The 16,943-nt window shown below is 39.4% G+C and overlaps 1 protein-coding gene across 2 annotated transcripts in view; it reads right to left on the bottom strand.

The window, feature by feature from the left end:
- The window catches only part of DET1 (DET1 partner of COP1 E3 ubiquitin ligase), a 34,285-nt gene that overhangs the window by 14,961 nt on the left and 2,381 nt on the right, over positions 1-16,943 (bottom strand). Inside the window, exons 2-4 of one of the 2 annotated variants that reach the window (XM_072402710.1) lie at positions 13,234-14,337; positions 6,833-7,023; positions 3,027-3,218 (exon numbers count right to left, since the gene is read on the bottom strand). In XM_072402710.1, the coding sequence (XP_072258811.1) occupies positions 3,027-3,218; positions 6,833-7,023; positions 13,234-14,325 (1,475 nt within the window). In that variant the 5' untranslated portion in view covers positions 14,326-14,337. Of the gene's footprint in view, positions 1-3,026; positions 3,219-6,832; positions 7,024-13,227; positions 14,338-16,943 lie in introns of both variants that reach the window. The other variant, XM_072402709.1, reaches the window with a different exon arrangement.

The following is a 16,943-nucleotide window of genomic DNA, read 5'->3' on the forward strand; positions in this document are numbered from 1 at the left end:
CCCTCCTTTTATTTGATATTGAATAACCTAACCAACAAAAATGTACAGCTCTAGCTAGATTATTATTATTACTATTAAACAGGATTTATATAGCGCAGAGGTTACAAATGACAGACAGAGACAGACAGTGACAATGGAGAGAACCCTACCCAGAAGAGCTTACAATCTAAGACATAGGGGACGTAGCACACAATAGGAAGATCTGAATAATTAGGAGACGCTGACCTCCACAGTATATCAATCTAATTATTTAGAATCATGCAAGTTCTGCATCAGACTTGAAGAAGTCCTTTGTCACCATTATGATATTTTGTTCACATTATTCTACATCATATATGATCCTCCTATCTACTTTCCCTGAATGGAGACAGACATTGGAGGTCTGTTAATACACCTACAATGGTATAATTCTACAAACAACATTAGGATTAGGAAAAAAAAATTGATATAACCTGATAGCAAATGTTAGGGGAATGCTCAGACCTGTGTTGGGATCAAGCAAAGAAAGCCACGTGGCTCCCACAGTGTACCACAGCGGTGGTAATTAAAGAACTTGTCTGAACATTTGACAGCTAGGCACAGTGCTAGTACCATTCACTGCCATCCCTATTCATTCTTATTGGGCTACTACAGGGAGAAATTACATTTAGCGGCTCCCCAGAAGCAGCAGTTAACACGCCACAACCTCATGACCAGTGTGAACATAACCTTTACAAAGCCCTCACTCAAATTTTGGGTCTTTGGGAACACCTCAGGGGCCATTATAAATTGCTTTTGGTTTGGCACTATGGCTGGGCTTTATTCCTCCCCTCCTCCTGTGTCACTGTCTGTCCTTTGCGACTCCTATTTAAGGTACAGCGCTGTGTAATATGTTGGCGCTATATAAAAACAGCCTAGAATTAGAAGCATAAAAATTTTAAAACACTAACAAATTAAAGTATGTCTTTACTTCATTACCCTCTTAGGTTTTGGTCTTTGCTGCCTTAATTCACCATTTCTCTAACATTTTTAGCTACTCATAATGTTTCTTCTTTCATGATTGTAACAAATTATATGATGTATGTTCATTGATTGAAACACTTTGATTATCCAATATCGAACGGACATTAAGTTTAGCAATACGGAGCATGTAGTGTTACACCTTTGGTTTGCTGTGTATACACTTTACTGGGTTTCATCTTACTGCGCTGTGATTCTTCCAACCACCCAGGATGACCTGTGGCGTCACAATGTGGTAATGGCAGACAGGTGTCTCACGTGTTTCAGTTATTTGATATGCTGCAGCCAGACTTATCCAACCTTCCAACCACTCCTCTGCTGCTGCCTCTTAGTTCTCTTCATTGGCCTCCATTTCACCTCAGAATCAACTTCAATCTCCTGCGCTTTGCCTTCAAATCCGTCCACAATTCTTGTCCCACTTTCCTATCTGAACTGGAAAAAAAAACTCCCCCAGCCACTCTCTTCGCTCCTCCAATGACCTAATGACTTCCTCACTCAAAACCTCAACACACGCACGGCTCCAAGACTTTTCTAGAGCTGCCCCGACTCTCTGGAATGGTCTTCCACATCCTGGTCGGCTTGCTGCTACTTTCTGCCCATTTAAAAGAGCACTCAACACCCATTTTTTGCAAACTTGCCTACCCATCTTCTTCTGTCTCTTAAACCCTTACTACTTCCCACCACTCCATATCTCCCCCTCCTGTGTGCTGCTTCCCTTACCTCCTATATTGTAAGCTCTTTGAGGCAGGATCCTCTCCTCCTCCTGTGTCACTGTCTGTGCCTGTCTGTCATTTGCAACCCCTATTAATTCTACAGCACTGCGTAATATGTTGGCGCTATATAAATACTGTTTATACTAAATAAATACTATTATTATTAATAATATTAATAATAATAAAATAATGGAGGCTCTCATCTGAGTGGACAGGTATGAGCACCACGTGGGATGCCCCAGGAGCTTGGGTGGTCAGTCTCAGGCAGGTATAAAAGTGAGTGCGGCCACGGCACTTGCAAACTGCTTGGTGGCAGCTAAATACCTCTATGTACAAAAGCAAATTTATCGCACTGAACTTTGGATGCTGAAATAATCCATTTTTTGGATCAGTGACACCAATCAAGTTGCTATTATTCAGTGACTGGTCCTATGAGCATTCTCGGTTTCTGCAGTTATTTGCTTTCATTATGCATTGTTGTATTCCTTGATAAAGCAAGACTCAACCGAAAAGGGTACTCAACACTCAATCAGCATACATACCAATCTTGCAATAGCAAAGAAGTTTTTTTGCAAAGCTTTTTTTTCTCTACAAAAAGGTGATGGTTTAATAAAGCTGTCTATTTATTTTACACCGCAGTTTCTCTCCAAATGACAAACTATGAGGGGAGCCTCATGAATGGTGCATTTTTTGCATAATTCAGTCTCTCGCTAACAAAGTTGCCTATCTTGTGACAGGCTGGCTCCGTCAGAATAGCAGTTCCTAACATTGCAACTTCCATGAGATAAATCTGCTACCAGGGCTCTCTCAATAACCAGGCCTAATGCACACAATGCATGCAGTACTGCTTAGAGTAGCACCTCTGTTCAAACTATGACCAGCTATGAACAAAACTAATTTTTTTTTAGTTTTGTACAGAGCAGGCAAGAAATAGAACTAAGCAAGTTTCCTACATGTACCCTTTTATGCCAATCTCCTTCCAACGAGACAACAAAAGCACATTTACTTAAACTCAACATTTTCACTTTACATAAAAGCGTAGACAAGCCTTATATGTAACGAAAGGGGAAAAAGATACATGCATGCGCAGTGAGATTGGCGCACTTTTATTCCCTACCTCACCAGATCTCGCACCTGCACAGTGCGGGTAATGACTAGTAATACCTCGCTTCTTCAGGGGGAAACGTCCATACAAAAGAAAAGCTTCTTGTTTTTACTTAAAGGAAAACACAAGTATAATAGGAAATACTTCTTAGCCCATACAAAAGCCTTTTAAATATACAGAGACTTTGTCAGGGCCTTCTATAGTTGTACCTTATTGGGTGATCTCCGCAGGTCTTTGGCCGTTCCATGACGGAGACCCATTTATCGTCATAACTGAAGAGTGAAAGGTCAAGGTAAGGGCTTCCGCTGTACGACTGGGCGCTAATAGGAAGCTGACTCAAAAGCCTTCTCACTGCTTCCGTATGGCCTCCATACTTGGCATTCACAATTGTGTCTTTAAACCTAGAAAAAAGAATTCCCAAAATGAAATTAGAAAAACAAGACTGCAATAAACTAGCTAAATTTTGGAGAATGGTGCTATGCGTATGATGCCATGCTTATAACAGTTGTCTATATGTGTAGTTTACATTTCATTATCCATATTACAGTACATCTAAAAACAATGAAAAAACGACTCTAGCTGAACATAATCTATCAAATCAACTAAAAAATTGAAGATAAGAATTGTCATATAAAATAGGTTAAACAAAGGAACTAGGATGTACGGCTCCATTAAAGCAGACCCGATCCTTCTACACCTGTGGTGACCAACCTTTCAGACCTCACGGACCACTGGATCCACAGAACCTAGACCGTGCATGCGTGGGGAGCCGTGTGTCATAAGTGGAAGAAACTTCCTCCAGAGTGACATCATGATGCCAGAACCCACCCACTCTCCCATCGTAGGCTCAGTCAACAGAAGGTACATTGACTTTTGCAGCGCTGGGTCCCAGGTTTGAATCTCAGCCAGGACACTATCTGCGTGGAGTTTGCAGGTTTTCTCTGGGTACCCCGGTTTCCTCCCACATTCCAAAAACATGCAGTTATGTTAATTGGCTTCCTCCCAAAATTTACTTTAGATTGTATTATTGACATATGACTATGGTAGGGACATTAGATTGTAAGCTCCTTTGAGGGACAGCTAGTGACATGACTATGAACTTTGTACAGCACTGAGTAGTATGTTAGCGCTATATATATACTGTATTATTATAATATTAATAATAATATACTGGGGCTTTTGGCAGCAACAGTTCTATAATTTAGGGGTATTATACAGAATAGTAAGGATAAAGTGTTACCCCACCCACTAATTTAAACAATTTCACATCTCATAATAGATAGTAAATCAACAAATATAGGCGACAAATGGGGACTTCAACAATTTATAAATAATATATTATATAAAACCATAATTTATTGTTCAAAATTAAAAAGTTTACAAAAAATTACAATTCAATACATATAATAATGGTCTCCATGAATCAATTATTTTAGTTCAACATGTTTCGTAGAAATATAAACCACTTCATCAGTAACATAATTCATGGGACCTATGAATGTTTGTACAATAAATGATGATTTTATATATTATATTTATCAATAGCTGGATGCCCTAAAAGTCCCCTTTGCCAGCTATATTTGTTGATTTGCCTATTATACACAATATTAAAAAAAAAGCCTTTTCAATGCAAACATTTTTCTGCAAAACTTTGTTTTCTGCTACTAGATGTTCCAAGTCTAATGACCAGCAAGGCGGTTTAGGCCCTCTTGTGAGGGCAAGTTCTCCTAGATTTAACCCTGCCTGTGACTGAACAGCAAAAGGAGAAATAGCACAGTGATAGGCTCATCTCTCCTGTACTCTGCTTTCTTCTTGTCACTATATAAATCAGCTCCTTGTAAATCTTCTTCTTCCCACACTCTAGTCCTGCTGTGCTGGATTAAATTCAGGTACCTACAATGCTTTTAAATATTAATACAAAAACAATACATTCAATGATGTACTGATAATTACAGGGGTGCATTCATTTTTTTGTTATATCTGCAAGTGAATGATAAAAAGCAGGCCAATGTAGATATATAATCTCTTACAGGTTAATGGGCCCTTTGTTTGAACTGGAAATGCTGCAGAAAAAAAGCTCAGAAAAAGGTGAACAATAAAAGAATCACAAAGCTTATTGTAACTGCTTTGAACAAAAGTCTAGAAGAGGTAGTGAGGCAACCAATGGTAAGTGAATTTAAACATGCCTGGTATAGACATCGTTCTGTCCTCATACATAAATGTTATACCACAGACTAAATGAACCTCTTGTTCTTTTTCTACCATCACTCCGCCATATTTCTATGTCAATGACATGGAGTGCTTTTTACTGCGAGTAGGAACTGCTTTGGCACTGTTCAACTCAATAGAATATTCAGTATTATTCTTGTATTGTATGCTGCTACCCCACTTTTTAGATTGTAAGCTCTTCTGGTTAGGGTCCTCTCCTCCTCCTGTGTCTGTCTGTCATTTGCAACCCCTATTTAATGTACAGCACTGCGTAATATGTTGATGATATGTTAATACTGTTTATTATTAATATCATTAATAATAATACTAATAATAATATTACTAAACAATTAATTTCTGTTATAACAAGGCACACAAAACAATACAGCTATATACTATATTTAAAGCCGAAGTAAACCCAAAACCCTAAATCTAAAATGTCCTGGTATCTGTCTTCGGCCCAGTACAGAGGGAGCGCCAGGCGCCACCATCTTCTGCTCTCTTCTTCCACGTTCCTCTTCCTATGTCACACGATCTTGCACTGTGCAGGTGTGAAATCGGGTGACGCAGATTGGTGAAATAAAATTGCGATCCCACTGTGCATGCTTGAGATCTGCAATTTTTTTCCCCCATTGATGAAAGGAGCAGCCAAGAGCCTCCCAGGATGCATGATGTAGGTATCCCGGGTGGCTCTGTGCTCCCATTCATTCTTAATTGCCTAGGCGATAGAGAATTAAGGGGTGGTGCTCCACCCTTTTTTTAAAAGTTTACACTTAAAAACAACAGAAACTTAATTTTTACGTTAAACAAAAGAGTTATCTACTTTTAAGGGGAAATTCTGAGTTGAGGTACGCTTTAAGGAGGAACAAAATTTACACATTCCAAATGGGTGAGCGGGGAGTTGGGATTATTTTGGAGAAGGGACAGGCGATGCCCGTGTTTGGGTGTGTTTCTTCCAGACTCAATAAATACTAGTAAGTTAATTGGCATTTGGGTATGGTAGGGATATTAGATGGAGAGCTCTGAGCGACAGTTAGTGATATGACATTGGACTCCAAAGATCTGAATAAAATGCAGGTAACTATATAAATCTACAATAATTAGGATACAATTAGCTAGCGCAAATACAAGGTACTTTAGCAACCCCAGAATGAAAAAAAAGTCAAAATGCTCACCTGCTATGAAGAACTTTAGCATCATCTGTTGCAGATTGTCCCATATTGGGACCCCTTCCTGCTGAGGCACCCAACATGGCTGTTTTTTTGCCTACCCCTTAACCCAGCCCTGACTTTGGCATAATAATCAATGATCAAAATCTTTTTATACAAGGAGCTGGGTGTCTATTGCAATGCTAAAATGCTCTGCTTTTAAATGGAGCTATAGTTCCAACACACAAAAACATTTCTTGGTGGGAATCAATTACTGCCATTGAAGCAAAATGGACCTGTCAGGTTCTCCGGAGGGAATGTCTGATTCCCTGTTTTAAAAGAAGAACTCTATGCCTTGCAGTAATATTAAAATAAAGGTAGCACACAATTTACTCATATGGTATAATAGTATAGGCATGTATACTGCTTGTCTCATTCACTCCTATGACCAATACTCCTCTGAATACTAGAGCCACCATGAATCTGAAAAGGCATAGAAATAAATGGATAGGTTGGTGGCCATGTACAGGAGCTGGAAAAAATTAGCTGGTGAATGCGTTGTGAATAGTGTATCTTGGAATTAGACCTAACAAGTGTTGACTATTATTTAGCAACCACATTTAAATAAATTTTGTATTTTTAATAATAGGAAGTCTTACCGTCGCTGTATCTGCCTGGCAAAGTTGTTGCTGGATGCAGAACAGGGGAACTGAACGGCCTCGCTGTGCAGAGTTGCATTCCTGAACAGGTCACAAAAGTTTTCAAATAGTTCCAAAAGCTCGTTTGATGTGTTCTCGAAAACAGCAATGACTTCTGTTGTCACCATGTTGTATACCACAAAGAATGAGGGCTAAAAGAGAAAATAAAAACAAACCCAGTGGAAAACATTCATATAATATTTTATCAATACTAACAATTTTATTCTTGTATACCACCTGGGAAAATGTTTACTTTTCTACAATAGGGCCTGTTTAAATTGTGGCAAAATTGTTTTATTTAAAAGATTTTACTGTGTAAATTATTTTTTTACTATCTTTTTCCATGTAAAGTACAAATAGTATGACAATTTTTTTTTTATTTTCATTTTTTAAGCAGTTAAATAATAAAAAAATACATTTCTTTCTAGGTTTGAGTTTCTTAAAGCGGACCTAAACTAACATTTTTACTTTACATAAAAGGGTAGACAACAGAGTGTGTGAGTGTGTCTGTGTGTGTGTGTGTGTGAGACGAAAGAAAAAAAAAGTGAAGAGGCTCCCAGGATACCTACGTCACGCATTCTGCGATCGAGGGATTTGCAGGATTAAAGGTGTGTAAAAAGTATTTTATAGTACATTTATATTCTACTTCTATATACCCTTATAGGACTTTTCTCAGGGATCTACCCAGCCTCTTTTAAACTGTTTGGGTGGTTACTAAAAAGTTGGGTCACAATTCAGGGGCTCCCACCCACAGCTTCTTCCCACCCAAAAAAACTCTGGGGAGATTACCGCTTCTGCAAAACTATCTTCCAAGTACTCAGATACTGGATTCATATCCCCCTTACTACCTCCATCATGATGAGGTGTTTAGCTTGTTTGTGTATTTTCTTCCACCTTTTTCCACAAGAAGAAACCTAGATCCATTCTATAATGGACACTTTTTGTGTAAGTCCTATTCAATGTTGTTGCTACTGAATATTGATAATACATTACATAGTCCCTATGTGATGTGTAAAATCTGTAAAAACTCTTCTGAAGAAGCCATAAACAAGTGAAACGCATTGGGTCACCAGACCTGTTAATTACTCTGCAATCTTTATATACTATGAACTCAAAATCTGTTAGTCTGGTAACAAAATGGTACAAACAGTTACCTGTAAACTTTTATTTTACTGGCATGTGGTTTTACATTTGCCAAGTAAACCCTTTCAATTTGCATACTCTTCCAAAAACCCTGGAGCCCTGACATTCCCTCAAACATTCCCTAGTGGGAATCAATCACTGTCATTGAAACACATTGACCTAGAAGATTCCCACGAGCGAATGTCTATTTCTCTGTTTTATAATTAAAGCCCTATGTGTTGTAACAAGCGTTGCAATGTCTTGTTACCGGACACTTAGCAGATGGCGGAACCAATCCCCATGGAAAGACAGACTCCCCGAGAAACTTAACTACTCGATATGTACATTGCCTGCGGTGACATCACTGGACCTAGTAAATATAATTATTCAATAATGATACATTACCCACCCAGCTCACCAAAAATCTGGGGATTATGGGCAGTAAAAAAGAAAAGATTAAAGCGCAACTGCAGTTTGATAAATCAAAACAAGAATTTTGTTTCCTTTATCAAATTTGTGAATCCAAGCACGCAGCTCAGAAACAAAGCCAAGTTATTCCCCTTCTGACAAGTGACGAGGAAGACGCTGAATTTCTGAAAACGAAGCTGCTTCCAAGCAGTTTCACAGCTGCACATGCAGCACGACAAGACATTTGTTGGTCAGTTGAAAAGAAGAGACGTAACTTGAAGAATGTTTATGGAAAAGGTCAGGAATATTATCTGCGGCAGCTCAATAAAACGTATGCAGAATCCTAATGACACAGTCACTGCTTTACATACATATATTCAGGATACGGCACAATTTTATATTTCTTTCCTGTTCATGTGAAAGGTGAAAAAGAAGAAGGTCAATGAATGGCAGGGAGGATGGATCTGGGGATGGGAAGAAGACCGTGTAGCAATGTGCTGCAGGCAAATTCAATACACCTTCACCTTTTATTCTAATCATCAGTTCCTAATGTTTACATTTATGTAACCCATGTACTCGAAACAGACAAAAAGGCACGTCAATTAAAGTGTTGATAATATAAAATATATACAGTTTGGTCCATACATTTTTGGACAGAGACAACTTTTTTTCTAATTTTTGTTCTGCACATTACCACAAATAAATTTAAATGAAACAACTCAGATGCAGTTAAACTGCAGACTTGCAGCTTTAATTCAGTGGGTTGAACAAAAAGATTGCATAAAAATGAGGAACTAAAGCCTTTTTTTATGCAATCACTTTCATTTAGGTGCTCAAAAGTAATTGGACAAATTAAAAAGCTGAAAATAAAATGTTCATTTCTAAAACCTGACTTTGCCCAAAAGGTATCTAATGTGAATCGGGCAACACTGGCTAGCACTCTGTGGTTAGCACTCTGGTCTTTGCAGCGCTGGGTTACAGGTTCAAAACTCGGCCAGGTCACTATCTGCATGGAGTTTGTAGATCGCTGCGTAATATGTCAGCGCTATATATATATACTGTGTAATAATAATGCAGCTGAGCTGATCTTGCAGGGGTTGCATGTGCCTGAAATAGTCTTTACATTCATTCATGTGTTCCCGTAAAGCCACTTGGATTCCATGTCCAGGATGTAGATATGTCTTGGCTCTAATCAAAATTAAGACTCACCTGCCCCATCTCATATCATCTGTAATGCCAGGGCTTTATTTGCCTCCTGGAATTTAAATGAATGAAGGTGAATGGGGTTTACCACCAGGGGTTTGGGTATCCTTACAATTTGAATATTGAGACCACTCTAGCATGTGGGCACCCAACATATAGCATGGGGGGGTTGAGGACCTTTACATGGAAACGAATTAAAATGATAAATAGTGAACAAGCAGGTTATTATTGCAGAAGGGACAGGCGATGCCGGGCACGCTGACATTCCTCTGGCTGCATGCATGGAAATTATGATAAGATTCCTGCCTGGCCAATCAAACTGGCTGAAGATACTAAACCCAGAAAAGGAATAGATAAAGATGGCGGCATGCTTGAAGTAGCACTGACAGATGAGTGTAATAAAAAAAATTGCAATTACGCAGATACATCACTTGTCCCTTTTGTAAAAAAACAGCCCGTCTATTCATTTTTTACATTTTTACTTAAGTTCCATTTAAAAAACTAATTGGACATGACCCCTCCTCTGTCCCCTTCTAGCAGGAGCCTGAAAAGGATGCCAGGACTTAAGACGTGGGAGAAAACAAGAGGTAAGAAGTCCTCACAAGGGGCCTGATTGAGTAAAGCTCTCCATGGCTGGAGAGGATACACTTTCATCAGTGAAGCTGGGTGATCCAGCAAATTTGGATGGGATTTCTTCAGTCTTTTTTTTTTTTTTTGCTAGCAAATGTTATGAGTCCTGGATCAGATCCATTCCAAGGTTTCTGAACATCGCTAGACTTCATTGATGAATAATTTTGTATCTTTCAATTGTTTTTTGCTTTAATAACAATTAAGTTTCCTTTAAAAATATAAAGTTAGGGTAAAGGTATAGCAACTTCTAACTCCCAGCATTGGGAGAAAGTGTTTAACATCGGCCAGAAATGCACAAATAAAAGCAATTATAGTCTAATACCACCCCCACAACATGCTAATAGGTGTCCCCATACTACTGTAGAATAATTTCAGTCAGTAATATTCTAGTTTTGTGTGTAATTTGCAACCCAAATGCTGATGTTAAACTACATCCATAATATTTTCTTCCTATTTTACTTCACATTTCCACTTACCAAATCTACAAACCCCGAGCATTTACGCCCTTTTTGAAAATGTTAAAAGTTGCTAAGAGCTTATAATGTATACTTCACATGGTATTATTGAGGCACAAAAAGCCAGAGAGTGAATAAAGCAAATTAATGGCTTCAAAAGTGGCACCAACCAAAGCAGTCGTAAAAAGTCCAATAATTGATAACTTTCCTCACAAGCTCAGCTAGGCAGCATAAACAAACTTGTTTAAAACAAAGTATGCAACAAAAATTGTCTGTAAGTAGACTTAACAAGTTTGCAGTCTAGCCTGTTACATCCTTTGTTTATTTTCATTTTGTAATTAGATATTTGGAATTAGGCTGCTTACACACGTACAATAATTGTCTTTCATGATCCTTTCCAATGACAAAAGACTGCACGATGCATGAACAAGCACTGTACATACAGCACCGTTCTGCTCTATAAAGAGGGGAGAACGACTGAGCGGCACCCCCCTGTGCGCTCTCCCCTTCACTTTTATTACGACCACTAGTTGTCCATGCATCCACCAGGACAGTCATTGGAACGACGAGTGAAGTATCTCAGATTCTCATCTGATATCAGCCCTGAGGTGATTATCGGTTGAGAATCGTGTGACATGTGTACGTAGCCTTAGAACTGAGCAGTCACTGTTAATATAAATAGCTGTGGGGGGTTAAGACAGAACTAAACCCTGACTATACTCATCCTGTCCCTGTTCCATTGCAGGCACCGCCATATTCTTTTTTGTTTGAGATCTTGATTGGTCGGGCTGGGATGACGTAACCTCATCCACCAAACAAGCCCAACGAGTCCTGCGCTGTCTCCTCTTCATCGTTCCATCCAGAGCTAATATCTTCTTTCTTTCCAGTTCTTCCTAATGTCACCAGAACTCGTAATGTTGAAATTGTCATGATAGGTCAGCTTTAAACCCTGTACAGATGTCCAGTGGATGGCAAATGATTGTCCATGGTAGTGATGACTGTTTTCACTGACAGATAAATTAATGAAAACTACACTCAGTGACAAGTGAGCAAGCAGCACACCTCTATGCTCTCCTCCATTGGAGGAGTACAAACCTCGGGGTACTGCTGTGCATGTCAGATTTTCACACGAAACGAGCACTACTTTTATCTCGGGTGACTTTTTCCTGACGTGTATTAGCGTTAGTATCCACTGTTGTTTACTGTTTAAAGCATATGTATCCAATAAAGCACATGTATGCGTTGCACAAGTTTTTTTTACAGGCGAGTATAATGGGGTTTAGTTCCGCTATGAAGCGGTAAAATGCAAGGTGATTAATTTGTCTCTTCGCCATTTACAAAGCAATATATTAAAAGAGAATGGCAAAATGTATCTGTATGAAAATAAAGAAAATAGCAGAATATAATCTTTTCTTACATCTGTTTTCAGATCATCAGTGCCTTGGTAACATCACAATCACTAAGATCCTGGAAGATACTCATCATTCCACAGGAATTTCACCAGAATGATAGTTCAGTGTTCTCCCCAGACCCTCTTAGCTGGGTCCACCACCTGGGACCTTTCAGTAACCACCGGGCTGTTTATGGGTGGTTACTGAGGAGTTGGGTCACAATACAGGGGATGCCACCCATCTACAATTTTTTGCCCCCCAGCTTGAAAAAATTCTGGGTTGATCACCCACGATGGGGTCAAAGAAAGCATTTTTTCTAACTTTTAAAAGTTAAAAGATAAAAAACTGTCCAGAATTTGGAATCTAATGGCCGTTGTGAAATAATTATTACTGACAAGACCACCAACTGCACCCTTTAACCTCCCTATCGGTATGAATGAGAATTTTTAAATGTAGAAGCGGTACATTTAAAAATCCTCATTATTTTACATCTCCACAGTCCAGCCTCCCAGCCAGGGCCCCCCCGGCCTTGCGTCCCCAACGTTCACATGCCGGGGACGCAGATGCTGGCCAGGCATCGCTGGAGGATGCTGCTGCAACATGGGAACCACGTAGGACTTTTTTAATCTCCCTGGAAATTACACCCGAGGGTGGCTCGGGGTCACCGCTTTTGGTGTGGAAAATCCACCTCGAGCCACACTCGGTAATACCGCCAGGGAGGTTAATTATAGCACTTTTATAAGCAATGCTTTGTGAAATTCTCCTATATCCTTATCAGGGTTCTCCCCAGAATGTTTTTTAGGCTGGGTAGGAAGAAGCTGTAGTAGGGTGGCAGCCCCTGTATTGTTACCCACTTTTTCAGTAACACACCCAAAAACAACCAGGTGGTTACAGAAAAGTGCCGGGTGGTGCGCCCAGCTTAAAGGGGCTGGGGAGAACACTGCTTATAATAAATGAACCAAATGTTACTGGTTTGATCACTTCAACAATGCTAGGCCAATCCATAAATCTGTTTAGCAAATTCTAAATTTTCTTGCTTACGTTCCATTACAAATTACAAGACATTACAAAAAAGAAAAAACACACACACACACACACACACACAAAACTTCTATCAAATTGAAATAATGAAGGAATTTCTTTATACCTGTACCTGTGATGGATCGTTGACTCTCAGCGTGACCACATCCTCACTTGTATATTTGATGAATAAATGACTTTCATCCAGTAGTTGCATTTTCCACATGCGAAGCTGCCGCAGCTGATCGAAGTACTGGAAGAAACGTCTTTTAGCCATGGCGCTGCCATCTTGCTCTGCTCTCTTCCACAAATATACCAGAAGCCTGTGCTTCAATGAGTTAATAAATGGCTCTTTGTATAAGTTTGCCATTCCGGTTTGAGTTTCACGTTGCACTTCAGGGTAAACGGCTGACAATATTAAAAGGTCATCCTCGTAACAGAACCGACCTATTGTGCGTACATCAATGAAAGTCCCCTCTGAGGTCACCTGAAAAACATGAATTGTCTGCTGTTGCACGGACAGAATTGCCAATATGTTTTTGTACAAATAAAGGCCTTGATTGTGTGACAGAATGATTTTATCACATTTAAAGGTCCTTGAGTCACAAAGTTTGCCGGTATGAAGGTCTATTATATGAAGAGAATAGTCCTCCAGTGGAGATCTGGGGTTGGGAGTTACAGACTCGCTGTTACGATAGATTTCATAAAAAGGCGGATATGGCTCTTCAGGTAGATAGGCTGCAGATCCCACAATGACATAGCGACAATCGTCTGTAAATAAACTGCATTCACGATTTAAGTGCTCCCCATTGGAAGCCACATTAGTGATATGGAGAAGTACAAAGAAACGCTCAAACAAGCGCCCTCTAATGTTCACTGACCTCTGGTCGTTAGAATTTGCCAAAATTTCACCTTCGTACCCATTTAAAAGATCTTCTGCTGCCTGGCAGCCTTGGTACTCGTAGATTTCTAAGGAGGTTTGGTCTGAGGAAAAGGCAATAAAATACCGCCCATCGGGGGAGAATTTGCGAAGGAAACAAGGTGGTTTTTCCACATTGACTACGGTAAAATTCGGAAAGACATTCTGGTGGAAAATACGAACTTGGTGCCAGTGGGACCCAGGCTTCCCGGAGCTTATCTTTCTACGTTCTAGACGGTGAATTACATTTTGGTTCTGTATTCTCCTAGGTCTTATTGTAGGAGCTTCATGATCCATCATAAACATAACGTCATCTTACTGAAAAGAAGAACAAATGGGGTTTTAGAACTTTGAACAGTAGAAATACCAATATACATACTATATATATATATATATATATATATATATATATGTATGTATATATATATATGTTATAACAATAGCTGCATGCTTTGTTTCTATCTCCCATGTATATATACATACATATACACATTATATGTGTATATAGATAAATAAATATATATATATATATATATATATATATATATATATATATATATACACACACACACACACACACACACACACACACACACAGAGGGAGATGGATGGGAGATGTAGACAAAGCATGAACCTATTGTTGTATCTTATTCTTCTAAACTGGGCCAATAACAACCTCCCCTTCCAACCCCTCCAAGGCCAATTCTGATGGATTTACATAGTAAAGTAAACCCTTTTTTAAAAAAAACTGTTACATCACTGCAACATGGCAACTAAGAAATATTCTAAACACAACCCAAGGGCTCACTGCTCTTAGGAATTTGAACAGAGCGAAATCTCAGGGATTTCCTCTGATAAGAGACTGATGTGTAGTGAGATAGTCTCAAGGCAGTGTTTTTTAACCAGGGTTTTTCCCCAAAAAAATTAAAAAACAAAGGGATCCTAGAGCCATTTGGGACTCTCAGCTGTTTAAGTGACAGCAAAGGCGATTTATAAGGGTGACATTCTTCTCAATGGCCAACAAAGAAGCATTCTTCCCACCGACCACCACCCAAATGTATTGTGGCTATAGTAATTATAGTCAAGGTTCTCTGAAGACCTGAAAGGTATTTCAGGAGTTCCTCCAAGTAAGAACAATAGAGAAAGGCTGCTCATTTCCACTGTGTGTGGTTCATTGCTGTTTGCCGAGCTTCGCCTAGTGTGCAATACACAAAGACGTCAGGTCTGATTCATTATCGCCCTCCAAGGCAGCTTGTAAAGACAGACTATCATGAGAGAACCTGAGTGATTTTAAAAACGAAATTTATTCCAGGTTTGCTCAATTGCCAAAGTTCTCTGATGGTAGACTATCTTCTTCAGTCTTGGGGAGCTTAATAAATCATGTCCATTGTATGGAGAACTATTTATGATGTTCCCACTTATGAGATGCGCTGCTGTGCTCATTACCGTCCATTTGTTTGCCCAATTCAATGTAATGAATGGGCTCAGCAATAAAACAGACTGGCTACACATTTCAGTAAAATGCATGCAATGAACTTTCTTGAATGAAGCCTCGGGTCCATCCAATTCTATGTAATGCAACTTCAGCAGCTTTCAGGTACATGCATTATTCTGTCCAAACCACACAATCAACCAGGACAGCTTGCAGTCCCTGGCACCTCATTGCACAAGGTCTTCAAATACAAAAAACTTAACTTAAACTCTCCATTGCAGGGAATACCTGTAATCATGTTACAAAAATAAAGTCTGCAATTGCTGACCCTTTCATCTATGAATCCTCGTTGGCTGTATGACTTGCTTCAAATCTTTACAAGTCAGCAGCCTAGAGCAAGGAGGTCAGTTCAGACTTCAATCCATTGACTCAAAGAGCCTGGTTTTTTAAAGCTCTCCAAGACAAACCTGGAATGGATCTGGCCCAGGATTGAAAGCATTGCTAACCTTTAGCAAGTGCATTTTAGGAAGCCTGTTCTAGGTTTGTTGGATTGCCCAGGTTCTCCCATGATAGTCTATCTTCTCCCATCTTTAATAAATCAGGCCCAAATTACTACAGCTAGAAACGTTCATTTTTAGGAGGCCGGTAATGACGGGTTCCATATTACCGGTGTCCTTTAAAGTGACCTTTCCTTCGTTTATAAGACATCATGTAACTTTAATCTTCTCCCAGCAGCACGTCATCATATTTCCTTTGCTCTTCTGTCACTGGAAGTGACATTTCCAACACTTCCAGGTGTGAAAGACTTGTTCCTCCCATTTCCTCCATAGGACAGTATTGGTTCCCTGCTGCTAAACCTCTGCTGTCACATAGAGGAAGGGTAGGAATACAAAGCCAGTTTGGAGCTTAAACAGGGTTTTATTTCCTTAATCCAGGGGCTGATGAGACTAGAAGGTGAGTCAGGAAAGAGAAGTTTATGGGCCAGGCTGTATATAATGTAGGCTGACGTTTCTATTGAAGGAGGTAAGTAAGCACCTGTGGGGGTTTTTGCTAATGTCAGTGTACTTAGGGTGCTAGGAAGGAAAGTTAACCAGGAGGATGGGGACTTTGGGAAGCCCGGCGTCGTCTCCATGGGTGCTAAAAGTAATTTTTAGTTTAAAAAATAAAAACATATTAGCGGACGGCGGGCTTGAAAGTAAAAAAGAATATTCCACCACGCAAAGACAGCCTCGAAATGTCAGAAACTAGCAACAATGAAAGCACTCATGTGTGGAACAGAATGGTGTAGGCAGGTCTAAAGGTTAGGAATTGGGCTGTTACTTTGCTGTTCTCTATCCAACAGGAGCAAATAATTTCTTTTATCTCTTACACATTCACAGTAACTCCCTGTAAGACATGGATGTAGGAAGTACATCTGTTACTGTTATCCATTAACTGTTCAAATATGACAATAAATAATAGAGAAATGTATGAGTGTAAATAGTTCAGCATT

This window comes from Pyxicephalus adspersus, chromosome 2, assembly GCF_032062135.1.
Source record: "Pyxicephalus adspersus chromosome 2, UCB_Pads_2.0, whole genome shotgun sequence".
Classification (NCBI taxonomy): Eukaryota; Metazoa; Chordata; class Amphibia; order Anura; family Pyxicephalidae; genus Pyxicephalus; species Pyxicephalus adspersus.